At 37.9% G+C, this 22,420-nt stretch overlaps 1 protein-coding gene across 10 annotated transcripts in view; it reads right to left on the reverse strand.

Moving 5' to 3' along the window:
• The window catches only part of LOC106089736 (potassium voltage-gated channel protein Shab), a 666,380-nt gene that overhangs the window by 96,291 nt on the left and 547,669 nt on the right, over window positions 1-22,420 (reverse strand). For 8 of the 10 annotated variants that reach the window (XR_009396471.1, XM_059360498.1, XM_059360497.1 and 5 more), the window contains one exon: window positions 15,564-15,677. The exons of 1 other annotated variant lie outside the window; for it this stretch is intronic. Coding sequence is in view for 8 of the 9 variants with exons in the window: in XM_059360498.1 (XP_059216481.1) it covers window positions 15,564-15,677 (114 nt within the window). In the remaining variant the exon portion in view is untranslated. Of the gene's footprint in view, window positions 1-640; window positions 781-15,563; window positions 15,678-22,420 lie in introns of all 10 variants that reach the window. One more of the 10 variants, XM_059360503.1, reaches the window with a different exon arrangement.

Raw genomic sequence — 22,420 nt, forward strand, 5'->3', positions numbered from 1 at the left:
TGGAAAAAACATACAAAATCAACCACTCTGGATTTTTAAGGAAATTTGGACTCCTTTAGCCTCAAAGAAGAAGTAATAGGTGGATATCTTGCCCCGTTGTTCCTGAGTTTTGACCTCTACAAAATTGCTAAAAACTGCTGTAGAGAACCTCTGTGAACTCCTTCTTAGCTCTGAACTCGCATTATATTGCTAAAGGCAACAGGGAAAACTTTAAGAAATGAAAGAATTCAAATTTTAAATGTAGTAAATTTTAGAATTAGTAAAAAACTTTAATGTGAGAAGTAATTACCACTCATCTTTCATTTCTTAAACAACTCCTGAATTTGTAAAAAACATAATAGATTTGAATGCTTAACAATTTGGTATTATCTTTGATAGTAGAAATAAAATACCGCATGCGATAGATGTACAATTGCGATTACAAACTGAACTGTTGAATAATAATATTTGTTGAAACAAGACAAATAAGAGGAACTTTAGAGCAATTTTCATTTTATGGTGGTCATAACTTAAAAAGGGCTAGTTTTGTTTTCAGTTGACTTGATACGTTTTTACCAGCTTGCAAAGTGAAAGAACTTTAAATTTTCTCAACTAGCCAGCCTTTGGGATGGGGAAATTTATAAGTGAAAGTTACTATTACCCCAATCCTCATAGATAGAGAATATCAAGTTTTCCTTCTTCTATCATACGCTTCAGTGCCATGTAGTTTTCAGGCGAAGGCGGTGGGCGTATCAGCCGCTTAAGCGGATACTCTTGGCCATGGAATGCAAATGAACGATCCTGGAATTTATGATTCAAGTTTACTAGAGGCATCCGCAATACAGCATCATATACATCTTGACATACTTAATTAATTAATGGACAATCACGACTTAATTTCATAACTTACACGTTACAATTTCTACAGATACAAAAGCTACACAACAACATAATGGGAAACACTTTTAGCGTTAGGAAGTACTTGGATGGCACCAACGAATATGTCAAGAGCCACTGCGAACAGTGCTATGTTACCTTATAGTACATACGAAAGGACACTTAAAGACAAAGTGAGCGTGTGTGCGTGTGTGCCTACGTACTGGGTAAAAACGACTTTGCGTAGTTCTGCTCTTTTATGGTATTGCAATGTATGAGTACTAGGGTGGCGACTTATTTTACAACCTCATATCCCTGCATCATATTTGGGTGAATTTTTATATAAGATTAGATAAAATCGTACATATAGGGTGATTCAATAAAAAAAAACCTCACGCACAAAATGATTTCAAATTTTTATTTCAACATTTTGGGCAATTTTAGAAGTCACTATAAGCAGTTATATAATTGAACACAAACTTAAGAGCTACATATATGTAACATTACATTGGATCATCAAACACACTAGGAAGTTTAATATTTACGTTGTCATTGGAGAGGATGAATTTTAGTGGGTGGTTGTCCTTGTTGCGGCAGAAGTTGTATAACTCTTGTATAACTTTGTTTCGGGAAATGTTGATTGGAGATTCATATTTTTTCCAACGTCAAGCATTTGAGAGCTTATGGGTAGTCATTTAGAGCTACAGAAAGTTCTTCTAAATCTTTAAAATATCTTGAGTACGATTTTTTTTATGCAACCTGATCCGGGCATCAGGCATCAGAATAAACGCAGGAAGAGTGAGAATGGTACGAGAGTTTTGGAGTGTATTGCAGATATTTAGGATCTGGCTAAACTTTACAAAAGGGATTTTATTCCTCTCGGTGATGTGACGGCTGCTTTTAATTGGTCATAATTTCTCTCCAAATCCAGCCCAAAGAATAAACCATCTTAAACATTCTATAGTCCTTCTGCGATTCTGTTCTCAAGGAGTTTCTTCTCCGTGCTTACCAAGTAATCCTTCACCCGAGTAGCTTTCTTTTATTGTAGATAGCCTTGTGGATTCCTGGCTGGCATGGGGTCGGGATGTTAATGCTCTCAGAGCAAAGCTGATGGCACACCGTTGCTGCCCATTGAAAAGACAGCGTTGAGCTTCTTTCATTGCATTTTCCCCTATATCTCTGTGGAAATGGTGATCCATTATTTGAGTATACTTTTAGGAACCACAGCCTACCTAGAAAATGCACCCATATCTATTATGTTGCCTCCATCAGGAGTTATGGCCTTATAAATATTCTGAGAGTTACGTTTTTTTATACCCACCACCGACGGACGGATGGTATATTCATTTTGTCATTCCGCTTGCAACACATCGAAATATCCATTTCCGACCCTATAAAGTATATATATTCTTGATCAGCGTAAAAATCTAAGACGATCTAGACATGTCCGTCCGTCTGTCCGTCTGTCTGTTGAAATCACGCTACAGCCTTCAAAAATAGAGATATTGAGCTGAAACTTTGCACAGATTCTTTTTTTATCCATAAGCAGGTTAAATTCGAAGATGGACTATATCGGACTATATCTTGATATAGCCCCCATATAGATCGATCCGCTGATTTAGGGTCTTAGGCCAATAAAAGCCTCATTTATTGTCCGATTTTGCTGAAATTAAAGACAGTGAGTTGTCTAAGACCTCTCGACATCTTCCGTCAATATGGCTCAGATCGGTTCGGATTTGGATATAGCTGCCATATAGACCGATCCTCCAATATAGGGTCTTAGGCCCATAAAAGCCATATTTATTATCCGATTTTGCTGAAATTTGGGACAGTGAGTTGTCTTAGACCCTTCGACATCTTCCGTCAATATGGCTCAGATAGTTCAGATTTGGATATAGCTGCCATATAGACCGATCCTCCAATATAGGGTCTTAGGCCCATAAAAGCCACATTTATTATCCGATTTTGCTGAAATTTGGGACAGTGAGTTGTCTTGGATCCTTCGGCATATTCCGTCAATATCGCTCAGATCGGTTCAGATTTGGATATAGCTGCCATATAGACCGATCCTCCAATTTAGGGTCTTAGGCCCATAAAAGCCACTTTTATTATCCGATTTTCCTGAAATTTGGGACAGTGAGTTGTCTTGGACCCTTCGACATATTCCGTCAATATGGCTCAGATCGGTTCAGATTTGGATATAGCTGCCATATAGACCGATCCTCCAACATAGGGTCTTAGGCCCATAAAAGCCACATTTATTATCCGATTTTGCTGAAATTTGGGACAGTGAGTTGTTTTGGACCCTTCGGCATATTCCGTCAATATCGCCCAGATCGGTTCAGATTTGGATATAGCTGCCATATAGGCCGATCTCTCGGTTTTAGGTTTTGGATCCATAAAAAACGCATTTTTTGTCCGATGTTGCCGAAATTTGGAACAAAGGGTTATGTTAAGCCCCTCCACATATTTCTGCAATTTGGTCTAGATCGATCGAGTTTTGCATATAGCTGCCATATAGACCGATCTCTCGATTTAAAGTGAAATTTGACACACTGATTTATACTATGCTTTTCGACATCCGTGTCGTATATAGTTCATATCGGTTTATTTTTAGATATAACTTCTAAAAAGACCAATATTTTGTTATATACAATTGAACAATAACTTTTACTTATTAGAATTTGGTCTAAATCGGAACATATATTGATATAGCTGCTATAGGGCATAAGGTATGCAATTTTCACCGAATTTTGATGAAAGGTGGTTTACTTATATATCCGAGGTGGTGGGTATCCAAAGTTCGGCCCGGCCGAACTTAACGCCTTTTTACTTGTTTTTGACTTGCATGGTCGTCCTCCAAACAAAAAAATTGATCCTCAGTATACTTTAAAGGCTATAAATCCTGATGGAAGTAACATAATGGCTTAAGGGAGCATATTCATGGTATATTGTGGTTCCTAAACGTAAGAATACTACAAGTATGGATCACCATTTGAATAGCTCTATAGAGAAAGCAATGAACTCATTTAGGGTTCACAACATGCCAACTTCATTCGTTATTATGGAAGATAATGCTTCAAAATGTGCCTCCAGTGACGTTAAACCCGAGTTTTTCTAATTAAAACATAGATTTATTGGTCTAACCCTCTCAGATCACCGTATTCAACCCTATTAAAAAACTCGCGATGCCCAGACCTTTGGTTCTGGGCATCGCGTTGCAAAATTGCAACTCTGCACACAAATCCCACAAAAGCAAAACGTTAAAGTTAAACAATTTTTAACTGCTAAAACCAATATCTACATGTGGCAGCCCTGAATGACGTTCATTTTCAAATATCAAAGTTGAACATTTTTTAACTTTACTGATTTGCTTTTGTGGAATCAGTGTGCAGAGTTGCATTTTTGCAAAGCGATACTTAAAAACAAAGCTCAACGCTCACATTCTGTTTTGGTCTTAAGTGTGCCGAATTAGCTATTCAAGCAAAAATTGAATTAAATACTTCATTGTTTTTTTATGAACCTCAGAAACTTCTTCGCCAATATTTTTTATTCCCACCACCATAGGATGGGGGTATACTTATCTAGCCATTGCGTTTGTAACAACTCGAAATATTCGTCTTAGACCCCACAAAGTAAATATATTCTTGATCGTTCCGACGTCCGTCTGTCGAAATCACAATAGTTGGAACGCGCAAAGATTGCCGCTTGAAATTTCACACCGATACTTAATATTGATGTAGGTCATTGAAGATTGCAAATCGGTTCAGATTTAGATATAGCTCCCATATAAACCGATACCCCGATTTGATTTCTTGAGCCCCCGGAAGCCTCAATTTTTGTCCGATTTGGATGAAATTTTGTATGTAGGGATCTGTTATGACTTGCCACAACTATGCTTAGTACGGTCCAAATCTGTCTATAATCTGATATAGCTCCCATATAAACCGATCTCCCAATTTTAATTCTTGAGACAAGCAGCAATTTTCGTCCGGTTTGGCTGAAATCTTGCACATAGTATTGTATAAAGACTTCCAAAAACTGTGCCAAGTACGGCCCAAATCGGTCTATAACCTTAACCGATCTCCCGATTTGACTTCTTGCGTACCTGGAAGCCTCAATGTTTGTCCGATTTGGCTGAAATTTTGCTTGTAGTGTTTTGTTAAGACTCCAAAAAACTGTGGTAAGTACGGCCCGAATCGTTCTAAATCCTGATATAGCTCCGATATAAACCGATCTCCCGATTTTACTTCTTGAGCCCCTGGAAGCCGCAATTTTTGTCCGATTTGGTTGAAATTTAGCACGCGGTGTTCTGTTACGACTTCCAACAACTGTGCCAAATACGGGCCAAATCAGTCTATAACGAGATATAGCTTCCATGTAAACCGGTTCCTAGAAGCTTTAATTCTTGCTGGATTGATTCAAGTTTGGTGTGTAGAATAAAATCATTCCCTTCAACTAAATTCATTTTGTATAATTTTTTGCAGAATCCTTGATGATGGGTTCCCAAGACCCGACAGGGCCGGGCTTTTTCTTGTTTATATACACTTTTTCCTGATCATGTCTTATGGGATTACCAATAAATTTTTTAATACCCACCACCATAGGATGGGGGTATACTAATCTAGTCATTCCGTTTGTAACACCTCAAAATATTCGTCTTATACTCCATAAAGTGTATACATTCCTAATCTGTGTCGATCTAGTCATGTCCGTCCTTCCGTCTGTCGAAATCACGATAGCGGTGTTCTGTTATGACTTCGAACTGTGGCTGATATTTTGCACGTAGTGTTCTGTTATGACTTCCAACTGTGCCAAGTACGGTCCGAATCATTATATAATATGATATAACTGCCATATAAATCGATCTCCCGATTTGACTTCCTGAGCCCTTACAAGCCGCAATTTTTGTCCGATTTGGCTGAAATTGAGCACGTAGTGTTTCGCTATGACTTTCAACATCTGTGCCATGTACGATCCAAATCGGCCCATAATCTTATATAGCTCAAATATAAATCCATGTCCCGATTTGACTTCTTGACCCCTTACAAGCCGCAGTTTTTGTCCGATATCGCTGAAATTGAGCACGTAGTGTTCTGTTATAACTTCCAACAACTGGCACGGCTCAAATTGGTCTATAGCCTGATATAGCTCCCATACCGATCTCCCAATTTGACTTCTTGAGCACTTACAAACTGCAATTTTTGTCCAATTTGGCTGAAATTTTGCACGTGGTGTTCCGTTGTAATTTCTATCAACTTTGCCAAGTACGGTCCGAATAGATCTCTAACCTGATATAGCTCCCATATAAACCGATCTCCCGATTTGACTTCTTGAGCCCTTTCAAGCCGCAATTTTTGTGCGATTTGGCTGAAATTGAGCATGTAGTATTTTGTTATGACTTTCAGCAACTATGCCAAGTACGGTCCAAATCGGTTTATAACCAGATTTAGCTCCTGTAATAACTGATCGCCCGATTTGCCTTCTGGAGTCCTTAGAGCCGAAGTTTGGAATATAGAATAAAATTATGCCCTTCAACTAAATTTATTATGTATAAATTTTTAGCACAATCCATGGTGGTGGGTTTTCAAGATTCGGCCCGGCCAAATTTAACCCGCTTTTGTTTTTTTTTTTCACTTAATTTCAATGAAACGTAAATTTTTCAAAATTTAAAACGGTGTCCCTAATTATATGGCCATCACTGTACTTTCAATTCAAAACGCTATACCTTCAACTAATTCTACATATAAACGAGACAGGTGAATCGATTTCTACGATCAATATCTCATTTTATTCATTCGTTATGCGGGTTTTCGCGAAGATTATAAGACATGACACATTTTTCAGTTTTGGATTTATATGATTTAAAATGAAAGAAAAATTTTATTTTTTTCACAAAGTGGTTTGTGCATGACCTTGGAATGGAATTAATAGGCAAGAACTGATTCATTCATGATACGGGAAATTATTTTTGAGAAAAAGAATCATCACCCTAATGAGTACAGTTGGTCTTTTCGGTTGGCAATTGATTATAAATGCACCGAATTTACGAAAATATTGACTTAGATTTTTATAAAGTACTAGCTGACCCGGGCCCGCTCTGCTGCGCCTTTTTTACTTTATATGCAACAAAAGTTTCCTTGGAATATTTATTTTAGACAATTAAAGAGCTTTAGTGAAATACCATGCTACGAAAATAGTATATCGCTTGACTAACAGTTTAACAATATAAGTGCCTTTATCGGAATCCCATATGATCTTAATTGGTCTACGAATTTAAGTTTGGATGTAAGGTGTACTTCATTCTCAAAATACTTTATTTCAGCCCGATATTCTCATGATATAAATATTAGCATCGCGCTCTTCTTTAAAATACCATTTATTTAAACCTTATATTGTCATTGGCTTAAAAGGAGTTTACAGGATTATCAAAGGTTTCAGGTTATCAAATTCTTTTTCTAATCTCAAATTCCTTTCATTTGAGCCACATATTGGCATGGTGGGAAAATTTTTTTCCTTTGGTGGTGTTTTGGTAAAGGGGTGATCCCTTTCCCTTATTGCAAAAGTCAGCAAATGTGTCCAGTTTGAGGTATTGGCCCTAAAAACTATGAATATTTAGTTCCACTCTCTTTATGATCCAAATTGTCTTGGTGAGCAAATATGTCCTATTTGGGGGTTGTTATGGTGGTGGGACGTCCGCTAGACAGTAAGCTCCTAATGTTGATATCAGATACGTGGTCTTCTCCCACATACCTTTAATTTGAGCCCCATATTTTCATAGTCGGCAAACACGACCGGCTTGGGGGGTGTTTTGTGGGATGGGCGGCCACTCAGTGAGATGGCCTTGAAAATATTTATCGGACTCGTGTTCCACTTTAAAAACCCTCTTATTTGAGCCTCATATTGCAATAGTCAGTAAATACTTCCTATCTGGGTGGTGTTGTGGGGGTGGCGTGGCCCCATAGACTCTTTTCCCGAATATTGATATCAGATTCGTGCTTTACTCTCAAAGACCTTTCATTTGAGCCCCATGTTGCTATGGTCGTATATTTGTCCCCTTTGGAGGATGTTTTTGGTGAGAGACGGCCCCCCAAACACTTGGTTCCATATTTGGATATCAGATTCGTATTCTACATTCAAATACCTTTTATTTAAGCCCCATAATCCCATGATCAGTAAATAAGTCCTGTTTGGGGGGTGTTTTGGGAAAGGGGTGGACCCCCAGAAACGTGGTCCCACATTTGGATGTCAGATTCGTATTCTACTCGCAAATACCTTTCATTTGAGTCCCATATTGCTATGGTCGGTAAATATGTTCGATTGAGGGGTGTATTAGGGGTTGGGGTGGCCACCCTAGCACTTGGTTCACCAATTGGATATCAGATGCGTTTCCTTATCCTAAATACCTTTCATTTGAGTCCCATATTGTCGTGATTGGTCTAAATATATGCTTGGTAGGTTTTAGGGTGGGGCAGCCCCCCTAGGTACCCCATCCGAAATTTGGATACCAAATTTTTATTTTTAGGGTACTATATGAGAGCACACAAAATGTCGCTGAAATCGCACCACCCATCTCCGAGATCTGGCGTTTCTGAAAATTAGGGTAAGGGGGAGGGTCCGCCCCCCCCTTCAGATATCAAAAAATGTAGTACCCTATTTTCACCACGGGGACCTTATGCACCATCTGTGAAAATTTTAAGAAAATTGGTTCAGCCGTTTCTGAGTTTATAAGGAACACACAAACAAACAAACAAACAAACCTACAAACAAACACAAATTGATTTTTATACCCTCCACCATAAGATGGGGGGTATACTAATTTCGTCATTCTGTTTGTAACTACTCGAAATATTCACCTGAGACCCCATAAAGTATATATATTCTTGATCGTCGCGAAATTTTATGTCGATCTAACCATGTCCGTCCGTCTGTCCGTCCGTCTGCACGCTAACTTCCGAAGAAGTAAAGCTAGTCGAAAAAGTAAAGCACAACTACTTCTTATTTGTGTAGGTCGGTTGGTATTGCAAATGGGCCATATCGGTCCATGCTTTGATATAGCTGCCATATAAACCGATCTTGGGTCTTGACTTCTTGAGCCTCTAGAGTGCGCAATTCTTATCCGATTGGAATGAAATTTTGCACGACGTGTTTTGTTATGATATCCAACAACTGTGCACAGTATGGTTCAAATCGGTCCATAATCTGATAAAGCTGCCATATAAACCGATCTTGGGTCTTGACTTCTTGAGCCTCTAGAGTGCGCAATTCTTATCCGCTTGGAATGAAATTTTGCACGACGTGTTTTGTTATTATATCCAACAACTGTGCCAAGTATGGTTCAAATCGGTCCATAACCTGATATAGCTGCCATATAAACCGATCTTGGGTCTTGACTTCTTGAGCCTCTAGAGTGCGCAATTCTTATCCGATTGGAATGAAATTTTGCACGACGTGTTTTGTTATGACATCTAACAACTGTGCAAAGTATGGTTCAAATCGGTCTATAACCTGATATAGCTGCCATATAAACCGATCTGGGATCTTGACTTCTTGATCCCTAGAGGTCGCAATTACTATCCGATATGTCTGAAATTTTGTACGACGGATCCTCTCATGACCATCAACAAACGTGTTTATTATGGTCTGAACCGGTCTATAGCCCGTTACAGCTCCCATATAAATCGTTCTCTCTATTTTACTTCTTGAGCCCCCAATGGGCGCAATTCTTATTCGAATTGGCTGAAATTTTACACAGGTCTCCAACATATAATTTAATTGTGGTCCAAACCGGACCATATCTTAATATCGCTCTAATAGCAGAGCAAATCTTTTCTTATATCCTTTTTTGCCTAAGAGGAGATGCCGCCAAAAGAACTTGACAAATGCGATCCATGGTGGAGGGTATATAAGATTCGGCACGGCCGAACTTAGCACGCTTTTACTTGTTATATATAAGATTAGGTGAATATATTAGGTGTCTGAAGCAGTAGTTGCCATTGTGTTAGTTTTTTCAGTATTTGTGTGCGAGATATCTCTTATAGCTACCGAAATATTAGAATTTAAATTTTTCGCCAAACTCGTTATCTTTTTTTTCAATTTATGTCCCTAGACTTATTTTCTGGGGGGCTACAACCGACTTATTGAAAATGACAAAAGACCACTATTTTAGTAATAGCTTTATTTACTATACCCACCAAATATTGATATGATACATAATATATTTTTATATTCTTTATCTCCTTTATATTTTAAGTCGATCTAGCCATGACCGTCTATCTGTGGAAATCACGATAGCGTTCGAACGAATAAAGATATCCGATCGAAATTTTGCTCAGTTACTACATATTAAAGCAATTCGTTGAGGTTTGCAAATGGGCCATATCAGTTCAAATTTTATTATAGCTCTGGAATAGGATGTTCATACGATTTGACTTCGTGAACGCCTAGAAGCCGTGATTAATATCTGGTTTGACAATAATTTTGTATGTGGTGTGTTTTATGATTTCCAACATCTGCGGAGAGTATGGTACAAATCTGTCTATAACTATTGGTTGCCCAAAAAGTAATTGCGGATTTTTCATATAGTCGGCGTTGACAAATTTTTTCACAGCTTGTGACTCTGTAATTGCATTCTTTCTTCTGTCAGTTATCAGCTGCTACTTTTAGCTTGCTTTAGAAAAAAAGTGTAAAAAAAGTATATTTGATTAAAGTTCATTCTAAGCTTTATTAAAAATGCATTTACTTTCTTTTAAAAAATCCGCAATTACTTTTTGGGCAACCCAATAGATACATGGGAGCTATAAACCAATTACCTTCTTATATATAAAATTGAATTTGTATTTGTTTGTCGGTTTGTTTGTTTGTTCCGTGTAGACTCAAAAACGGCTAAACCGATTACTTTGAATTTTTCACAGATTGTGTTTGGAAGGAAATATAGGCTATATAATTTTTTGATATCGGGAGGCGAGCGGATTCTACCCCTTGCCATCAAAGTAAAACTGCAAACTTTGCCCAAATCAATGAGTGCAGTCCGATTCAAACGTGGAGCGGAGTGGAGCGTGGAGCGGAGTGGAGCATGGAGCGGATTGGAGCGTGGAGCGGAGTGGAGCGTGGATCGGAGTGGAGCGTGGAGCGAAGCTGGCCTATTTTTGCAGGAGCGGAGCGGTGTTCAATCTCAAAATCCGACAAAATAGAAATCTTTAAACTAAAATTTTTTATACCCTCCACCATAGGATGGGGGTATACCAATTTCGTCATTCTGTTTGTAACTCTTCGAAATTACAGACCCCATAAAATGTATATATTCTTGATTGTCATGACATTTTAAGTCGATGTAGCCATGTTCGTTCGTCTGTCTATCGAAAGCACTCTAACTTTCGAAGGAGTAAAGCTAGCCGCTTGAAATTTTGCGCAAATACTTCCTATTAGTGTAGGTCGGTTGAGATTGTAAATGGGCCATATAGGTCCATGTGTTGATATAGCTGCCATATAAACCGATCTGGGATTTTGACTTCTTGAAACTCTTGAGGGCGCAATTCTTATTGGATTCGGCTGAAATTTTGCACGACGTATTTCGTTCCAAGAACTGTGCTATGTATGGTTCAAATCGGTACATAACCTGATATAGCTGCCATATAAACCGATCTTAAATCTTGGCTTCTTGAGTCACTAGTGGCCGAAATTCTTATCTGATTTGGCTGAAATTTTAGACGAGGTGTTTTGTTATGACTTTCAATAAATTTGTAAAGTATGGTTCAAATCGGCCAACAACCCGATAAAGCTGCCATATAAACCGATCTTGAATCTTGACTTCTTCAGCCAGTACAGAGCGCAATTGTAATCCGATTTGGCAGAAATTTCGGATGAGGAGTTTTGTTATAACTTCCAATAACAGTGCAAGGTATGGTTGAAATCGGTCCATAACCTGATATAGCAGTCATACAAACCGATCTTGAGCCTCTAGAGGACGCAATTCTTATCCGCTTTGGCTGAAATTTTGACGAGGTGTTTTGTTATGACTTTCAATAACTTAGTTAAGTATGGTTCAAATCGGTCCATATCTCGATATAGCTACCATATAAAACGATCTTGAATCTTGGATGAAATGTCGATTTGGATGACATTTTTCATGGTGTATTGTGTTATGACTTCCAACAAGTGTGCAACAAATATTTTTCAAATCGGTAACCTGATATAGCTGCTATATAATCTTGACTTCTTGAGCCTCTAAAGTGCACAATTATTTTCCTATTTGGCTGAAATTTTCTACAACGGCTTCTCCCATGGTCTTCAATATACGTGTTTAATGCGGTCTGAAGCGGTCTATAGCCTGATCTGCTCCCATATAAACCGATCACCCTATTTTATTTCTTGAGCCCCTAAAGGGCGGAGTTCTTATTAAAATTGCTGAAGTTTTACACAATCACTTCTACTATGATCTCCAACATTCGCCTCAATTATAAATAGTTCGAATCGGACCATAACTTCAGATATCTTCAATAGCATAACAATTCTTTTCTTTTCTCCTTTGTTTGCCTAAAAAGAGATATCGGGAAAAGAACTCGACAAATGCGATCTATGATGGAGGGTATATAAGATTCGGCCCGGCCTAACTTAGCGTATTAAAACAAAAATTGAAGAAAATTAAATTACCATGAGATAACTTAAGAGTCAACTTTCGTTAAATCTTTATCGAAAACATATGAGAGAACATAATTGTACCAATTTCAACTAGTTTCGTCTTAAAGTCGAAATAAGTGAAAACAAGCTAAAAGCGCTCTGGCCGAATTTTGAATACCATCCACAATTGATAGCATTTGTCAAGATCTGTACACGGTTTCTTTTTATAGACGGAAACAAAATAAGATCAAGGAACAAACTCAGTGAATTTTTATACCCACCACCATAGGATAAGAGGAATAGTCATTTAATCATTCCGTTTGCAACACATCGAAATACACATTTCCGACCCTACAATCGGTCGTCGTAAAATTCTAAGACGATTTAACGATGTGTGTATGTCCGCCTGCTGCTATCACTCTACAGCCTTTAAAAATTGACATATTGAGCTAAAGTTTGGCACATATTCGTATTTTGTCTCTACGCAGGTTGAATTCTTGAACGCATTAAATCGGATCATATTTAGATATAGCTAAATATCGATATCTCTCATGTATATCGATCTCCCAGTTTAGGGTCTTAAGCCCATAAAAGCCGCATTTATTATCCGATTTCGTTGAAATTTTAAACTACGAGTTGTACAAAGGCTTCGATATACGAACCCAAAATAGTCAATATCGGGCCATAATTGGATATAGCTGCCATATAGACCGATCCTCCGATAAAGGGTCTTAAACCCATAAATGGCCCATTTGTTACCCGCTGAAATTTGGAACAGTGAGTTACACTAGGCACTAGTGTAACTCACTGTTCCGACCAGAACATAGTCCAGATCGGATCATATTTAGATATAGCTGGCTTACAGATCGATCTGGCGAATTAGGGTTTTAGGCCCATAAAAGCCCCATTTATTACCCGATTTCGCTGAAATTTGAAACAGTGTTTTGCACTAGGCCTCTCATTGTCCGAACTGAACATAGTCCAGGGGCCGAATTACCGCATTCGTGAACGAGTAAAATCGTTGGAAATGAAAGCGAATGTTTAAATCGAGCATTATTGATAACAGATTAAACCTAAAAATTTCTATACAAGTGGTATAATACCCATTAACTACGAGATAAAATTTTATTCGACACGAAAGCGCTCTGGATCGATCGAAAGCCCCAGATCGGACCAAATTTGGATAAAGCTGGAAAATAGATCGATCTACCGATTAAGTGTCTTAAGCCCTTTAAAAGTCGTATTTTCCTATTTCGCTGAAATTAAGAGCAGTGAGTTGTATTAGATTTCCCATTGTTTGAACCAAGTTTTGTTCAGATCGAACCGAATTTGATGTACATTTGGAACATAGAGTTATACTAAGACACCCGATATCATAACCGCTTATGGTCCATATCAGACCCTATTTAGATAAAGCTGCCATATGGACCGGTTTGCCGATCTGGGATCTTAACCATTAAATCCTCATTTATAGTCTGATTTCTTTGAAGTTTTAAATTGTGACATATATAAACGTCTCGGTACCTACACTGAATATGAATCAAATCGGCCCATACTTGGACATTAATATAGATATACTAACAGGTTTATAATAAAATAATATAATAAATATGTTTATGGTGGTGGGTATCCAAAGTTCGGCACGGCCGAAGATGGATGATCTGTTTATATAGGAGCAATAGACAATGATTCAGACAATACTTGATATGGATGTTGGAGGTTATAGAAGTAATCACTGTGCAACATTTCGGCCAAATAGAATATAATAATTGCTCCCTCTAGACGCTTAGGAAGTTAAAACGGGAGATCGGATTATACGGGAATTAGCGGTAGAATTGCGCCCTCTGGGGGCTCAAGAAGTTCAATCGGGAGATCGGTTTATATGGGGGCTACAAACGGTTGAGAACCGATTGAGGCTTTACTTTACAAAAATGTGGGTGGTCATAAAAGAAACCGGTTTGCAAAATTTCAGCCAAATCAGATAAGAATTGCGCCTTGTAGAGCCTCAAGAAATCAATTCAGGTGTTCGGTGTATATGGGGGCTTCATAAGGAAATAAGCCAATATATGCTGAATATGGTGACGAATACATATAATTGGGGTTGAATATTGCTTGATGTTGTAAACGTAGTTACAAAATTTACAAATAAATAGTCAATTTAAATGTAACGGAGCGGAGCCAAAAACAAATGCCGGAGCGGAGCGTGGCGTGGAGCAGAAAAAAGTTTGCCGGAGCGGACAATGTACCCGCTCTGGAACCCTGGTTTAAAGTATCAAAGCTCGAAAATGGATGGATTAAAATTACAATCCACTGAAAAAAATATCTCGGGTAAACAGGTAAAACAGGTCTCTATTATTCCAAAAATATATATTTCTCATCCATAAACACCAGCGTTAAAGTCGGTAGTTTTTGGCGAATGAATTGGGTCCGCTTGCCGGAATGAATTTCAAATGTAGTTTTTTTCAATTTGAACGCATGATATATGTAATTGTATTACTCTGAAGTCGAAATGAAATTTCGGAATTTCATTTGAGGTATTGTGAATTTCAAAAAGAATAGATACTCCAAAATAGGATTTATTTAAGTTACAAAAGAATTTCAATTGAAGGGTTCTGAGTTGCATTCAAATGGAGTATTTGAACATCAAATAGGAATCAGAATTTATAATGGAATTTTCGGATAAAATATTTGAAGGTGAAATGGAATTTCTTAGTTTCGAATAGAATTTATAATTTTAATAAGTATGTTTTGAATTTTATTTGAAATGGTCCACTGTATAACACATGTATAAACTTAACATTGATAATTTGTTTATATTAATCTGGGTGTTTCAAAGATTTCTGCAAGTGTGTCCAATATTTATTATTAACTTTTGTCATATTACAATCTTCCTGAGAGTTCTAGCACACATAAATAAAATTATCTGAAAACACTAAGGGCTATGGTTACACGCATACACACGTTCACTTTACATTTTCAAGGACAAGACAAAAATAGAGTGCGAATAGCTCAATGCGAGGTAACCAACCGCAGTGATTCTCTTATTCTATGGTGCATGAATGGTGGAAACAAGTATTTTTTGTAGATACCTTTGTGGTGCAGAAGCAGCATTCAAACTCCACGGGCACATCCTGATCGTAGTTATCCAGGCGTTGGTTTTGCAAATTCTCTAGCGCCACCTGTCGACGCAGCTCGGCCACTTCCTACAAAATGTGTGTGGGGAGGACTTGTAGTGAATACATTCTCAATCGCAGATACAGTAATAAATTCAATTCAATTATTAAAATACAAATGCATAATTTAAAGATCAAATCAAAAACAATATCGGAAAAATAGTTGAATACATTGAAATCGTGTTTCATTGAACGGAAAAAAGGACATTTACTAATCTGTTACGCATATTCAGATCCATACACATGTAAATGTACAAATATAGATTCAATTATTATAATAAGAATAACAATGCGATAGTTATAATACAACAAATCAAAATATTGCAAAATGCTAAACAAAGGCGAGAAATGAAGACACGACACGAGACAAGAAGAAACCAATAAAACAAATCGAGAATCATAAATCACAAAAGTTAAGGATAAATCGTACAACAAATATAATTCAAGTGTGCAGATGCATTGGAGAGACTAAATAAGTATGCTACAAACTTAAATACATATAGATTGCAAGTGTTTATGCCGGCATGAAATATGTGTGCGTGCGTGTCATTTGATATGGCGCTATTGTATATTGAGGTGTGCACTGGCGGACGTAAGCAAGAGCTATGAGTACAATTCAAAATGTCATGTTTAATGCAGATACACTCTAAGTCGGAATTTAATAAACAGAGATTGCTTTTTATTAAACAAAAAAAAAAAAGAAAAACAAGTAAAAAGGCATTAAGTTCGGCCGGGCCGAACTTTGGATACCCACCACCTCGGGTATATATGTAAATCCCCTTTCGTCACAATCCGATGAAAATTGGATAACTTATTCACCCAAATTCGGCACGGACGTTGAGTGGACTTATAAATATAAGTCACTGTTGAATTTTGTATTTTAAATTTCAACAAAATCGGGTAGTAAATAAAGCTTTTATGAGCTTCAGACCCTTAACCGGCATATCGGTCTATATGACAGCTATATCTAAATACAGTCCTATTTTTACCATATTTAGGTCGGATGGCGGGTGTTCTAAAACTACTCACTGTTTCAAATTTCAGAGAAATTGGATAAAAAATAATGCTTTTATGGGCTTCAGACCCTTCCTCCCGATGAAGGGTCGGTCGGTCGGTCTAAATGACAGCAATATCTAAATAATCTCGATCTAAACCATATTTGGGGCGTATGTCGGGAGACCTAAAACTACAAACTGTTTCTAATTTCAGCGAAATCGGATAATAAATAGGGATTTTATGGGCCTTAGACCCTATATCGAGAGATCGGTCTATAGGGCAGCTATATCTAAATATAGTCCGATCTGAACCATATTTAGGTCAAATGTTGGCTGGCAAAAAACTACTCACTGTTTTCAATTTCAGCAAAATCGGATAAAAAATTAAACTTTTATGAGCTTCAGACCCTTAATCAGCAGATCGGTCTATATGACAGCTATATTTAAATATAGTCCGATCTGAACCATATTTGGGTCCTATGTTAGGAGGCCTAAAACTACTCACTGTTTCAAATTTCGGCAAAATCGGTCAAAAATATAGCTTTCATGGGCTTCAGTACCTTTATCGTGAGATCGTTCTATATGGCGGCTATATCTAAATATCGTCCGATCTGAACCCTACCCACTGTTACAAATTTCAGCGAAATTGGGCAATAAATAAAGCTTTTATGGGCTTCAGGCCCTTTATCGGCAGATCCGTCTATATGGCAGCTATATCTAAATATAAGTCGAACTGAACTATATTTAGGTAAGATGTTGGTAGGCCTAAAACTACTCACTGTTTTAAATTTCAGCGAAAGCGGATGAAAAATAAAGCTTTTATGGGCTTCAGACCCTTTATCGGCAGATCGGTCTATATGACAGCTATATCTAAATGTAGTCCGATCTGAACCGTATATAGGTGATATGTCGGGAGCCCTTAAACTATTCACTGTTTAAAATTTCAGCAAAATCGGATGAAAAATTATGTTTTATGGGCATTATACCCTTTATCGAAAAATCGGTCTATATAGCAGCTATATCCAAATATGGTCCCATTTAACCCGTTCAAGAACTTAACCAGCGTGTATCAAAAAGACGTATCTGTGCCAAATTTCAGCTCAATATCTCAACTTATGAAGCCTGTAGAGTGATTACAACAGACGGACGGACATACACACGATCCGAAATATATATACTTTGTAGAGTCGAAATATATATACTGTGTAGGTTGATATTTTGATGTGTTGCAAACGGAATGACTAAATGAATATACCCCCTATCTTACGGTGGTGGGTATAAAAAGTAAGAAAACACAAAAGTCGGGCGGAGCTAGCTATATAATACTCTACACCATCGAGCCTGTCTACCAGTATTAAGCAAATACGAGATCATGTTTAATTTTGTAAAGATTGCAAAAAAATTATGGCTACTATAGCCATAATAGTGCATACTGGTTGAAAGATCTGGTCCGATTTTGATGAAATGTGACACACAAATTGAGACAACAAATCAGGCCGAAACTGTGGCTGCTAAAGCCATAATGGGGCATATGGGATGAAAGATATGCAAAAATTTCTAGCCTTGGACTCCGACTCCAAAGAGAAAATTTATTTCGATTCCGACTCCGGAAAATATTTTTACGGTTTTTATTATAAGCATCATTTAGTCCCTCCGTTTACAGCTTATCAAAATATCCGTTATGGAATCTACAAGGTATACATATATATTCTCTATCGTCGGGAAAATCGAAACGCATTTACATATAACTGCCATATAGACCGTTATACCTTTTTAGGGTTTTGAACACATCACACTTATCTGATTTTTGGATGAAATTAAGTCCCTCGACATCCCTGCCAAATGTGGTCTCGATCGAACTACATTTATATTACATAGCCGCCATATTGACCGATATCGCTGAAATTTAAAATGGTGAGTTGGGCACTTATTATCCCATATCGCCCAAATTAAAAACTGTGAGTTGTATTTATTCTCTCGATATTCGGACCTAATATGGCCCCAATGGGTCCAGATTTGGATAAAGTTGCCATATAGACCAAATGCAAATTTGCCCATGTATATTCCATTAATGAGCAAGGGCAAACTTTTGACATATCAATGAGTACCTTTCGATTTTTATCTCCATGATAAGGGGCCTCCTTTTTATAGCCAAGTCCGAACGGCGTGCTGCTCTGCGACACCTCTTTGGAAATACGTTTTATATGGCATAGTGCCTCGCAAATGTTGCCAGCATTAGGAGGGGAAAACCACCGCTAAAAATTTTTCTGATATTCTAGGCAGGAATTGAATCCAAGCGGACAAGTAAGACCGTTGGGGTGTTAGTTCCAAAACAGGCGCCTTTATTACCCGGTTTGGCTACAATTGGGAGCAGTGAGTTTAAGTAGGCTTCCCGAAAACCCAAACGTATATAACCCATTGGCCCATCTGCTGATTTAGTGCTTTAAGCCTATAAAATCTGTACGAAATCTCGATTTCGTAAAAATTTAGTACAGTGAATCGCACTAGGGCCTCCGATGTCGGAATCCAATACTGTTTATAGACCTACCAGCCGATTAGGGTCTGAAGCCTCTTAATGTCGCATTCATTACCCAAATTTGCTGAAATGGTATGTATGGTCTAAAAACCATAAAAAACATTAATTACCAAAATCTGAAAGAGTGAATTGCACTATGCCATTCAATATTTATACCGGATATGGACCATTACATATATATAGACACTAATATACAATAAAATTATCTGTGGGTCTTTTCGAGTACTTGTTATTTTTACAACTTTATTTTAAATGTTTAAATAAAGAATAAACAAGTAAAAGCGTGCTAAGTTCGACCGGGCCGAAACTTGGGAACCCACCACCAAGGATTATGCAAAAAAATTTTTAAAAAAATAAATTTAGTTGAAGGGCATAATTTTATTCTTCATACCAAACTTCTGTCGAACTAGCAAAAAATAAAGCTTCTAGGAACGGAACAAGGGTGATCGAGAGATCGGTTTACATGGGAGCAATATCAGGTTATAGACAGATTTGGACCGTATTTGGTACAGTTATTTTAAGTCGTAACAGAACACCGCATGCAAAATTTTAGCCAAATCGGACAAAAATTGCGGCTTGTAAGGGCTGAAGAAGTCAAATCGCGAGATCGGTTTATATGGGAGCTATATCAGGTTATAGACCAATTTAGACCGTACTCGGCACAGTTGTTGAAAATAGTAACAAAACACTTCATGCTCCATTTCAACCAAATCGGACAAAAATTGCGGCTTCCAGGGGCTCAAGAAGTCAAATCGGGAGATGGGTTTATATGGGAGTTATATCTAAATCCGAACCGATATGGATGGCGGTATACTAATCTAGTCATTCCGTTTGTAACACCCCGAAATATTCGTCTAGGACCCCATAAAGTGTATATACTCTTGATCGTCTCGACATTCTGAGTCGATCTAGCCATGTCCGTCGGTCTGTCGAAATGACGATAGAGATCGAACGCGTAAAGCTAGCCGCTTGAATTTTGCACAGGAACTTAATATCGATGAAGGTAGTTGGGGATTGCAACTGGGCCATATCAGTTCAGATTTAGATATAGCTCCCGTATAAACCGACCTCCCGATTTGACTTCTTGAGCCCCTGAACGCCGCAATTTCCGATTTGGCATGTTATGGCTTCTTAAAACTATGCCAAGTATGGTCTAAGTCGGTCTATAACCTGATGTAGGTCCCATATAAACCAATCTCACGATTTGACTTCTTGAGCCCCTGTAAGCCGCAATTTTTGTCCGATTTGGCTCAAATTTTGCGGATAGTGTTCTGTTATGATTTCCAACAACTGTACCAAATACGGTCCAAATCAGTAAATATCCTGTTATAGCTTCCGTGTAAACCGATCTCCCGATCATCCTTGTTCGGTTCCTAGAAGCTTTAATTTTTGCTGGTTTGACATAAGTTTGGTATATAGAATAAAATTATGCCCTACAACAAAATTTATTTTGCATAAAGCATATTAGCAGAATCCATGGTGGTGGTTTCCCAAGAATCGGCCCGTCCGAACTTAGCACTCTTTTACTTGTTTATGTCCTAATTTACAATAATTCTACTAAATACGTAATTACATTTAACTATGGCCCGATCTGGATCGTACTTCTTTAAGGTTCCAAGAAATTTTACCAAAATCAGCCAATAAATCCGCCTATTAAAGGATTAGGACCTCAATGGTGAAGATCGAGCTTTGTTGTAACTGCGTCGAAGTACTGTCCAAACTGGACCGTTATTGGCAAGGATGTCAAGAGATCTAATACAACTCACTTCGGAATCATATTTGGCTAGGGCACGGAGGGGCTTAGTATATCTCACCGGTTCAAATGTTAGCGAAATCGAATAAAAACTGGGCATTTTTTGGGTCCAAGCCTTTGCATCGATCCGAATAAGACCTGCCTATGAATAGTAAGAACAAGTAAGAGCGTGCTAAGTTCGGCCGGGCCGAATTTTATATACCCTCCACCATGGACCGCATTTGTCGAGTTCTATGCGCGGTATCTCTTTTTAGGCAAACAAAGAATATTCAATAAGAATTATTGTGCTATTGGAGCTATATTAAGTTATAGTCCGATTCGGACCATAAATGAATGCTGAAAATTGTAGAAGTCATTGTGTAATATTCTAGTTCATTCGGATAAGAAGTGAGCCTTGTAGGGGATCAAGAAGCAAAATCGGGAGATAGGTTTATATGGCAGCTGTATCAAGCTAATGATCGATTCAGATCATATTAGACACGTATGTTGAAGGTCATGAGAGAGACCGATCGGATGAGAATTGCGTTCTCTAGAGGGTCAAGAAGTCAAGATCCAAGATCGGTTTATATGACAGCTATACCGGATTATGAACCGATTGGAATCATACTTAACACAGTTGTTGGAAGTGATACCAAAACAATAAGTGCAAAATTTCAGTCAAATCGGATAAGAATTGCGCCCTCTAGAGGCTCAAGAAGTCAAGACCCAAGATCGGTTTATATGGCAGCTATATCAAAACATGGTGGAGGGTATAAAAAATTAGCAAAAATGAGCGCGCGATGAACTTTCATAACAGACCACGAATTTGATAATTAAATTAGATAATTTGCAAGCTTTGTTCGTTTGTAATAGGATTCATGGTTAAGTTATAGACCAAACTGAAGATGTTTGACAGTGAAACAAAACGCGAAACGTGCGTGAGCTGTTTACACCAGTGTTGCCAAAAAGATAATAACTAAGAAATCATCAAATAGGGGTTTATCCTAATATAGCTCCCATATAAACCGATATTCCAACAATTGCTTCATTACTTGGCATAGCTCCAAGTTATCCTTTTTTTGCCTATAATGAGATATCGGTCATAAATGCGATCCACGGTGAAGGGCGTGCAAGATTCGGCCCGGCCGAACCTAGCACGCTTTTATTTGTTACTACTTGGATGTTGCAATGAATAAACAAATGTTAATTTTTTCCAGGTTTCGATAAGAAGAAATCGTCCACAATGGCGCAGAGGCAATCATGCCCGCCTATAACGTTGATCGCCTGTGTTCGAATCTTGCAGAAAAAATTGTCAGCAGTCGTTAGTCCCTCTCTAAAACTGGCGAGATTTGTGAGTTTTGTGCCTTGTAAAACTTCTCTCTCTTTCATCGCTCGACCTCTCGCCGTTAGAATTTGGCAATAAAAAGGAGGCCCCATATCATTGCGCTTAAACTTGAAATCTGGCACCACTCATCGATATGAGAGAGGTTATCCCTCTGTTATTTAACGG

The sequence above is a fragment of the Stomoxys calcitrans genome, chromosome 1 (assembly GCF_963082655.1).
Source record: "Stomoxys calcitrans chromosome 1, idStoCalc2.1, whole genome shotgun sequence".
Lineage (NCBI taxonomy): Eukaryota > Metazoa > Arthropoda > Insecta > Diptera > Muscidae > Stomoxys > Stomoxys calcitrans.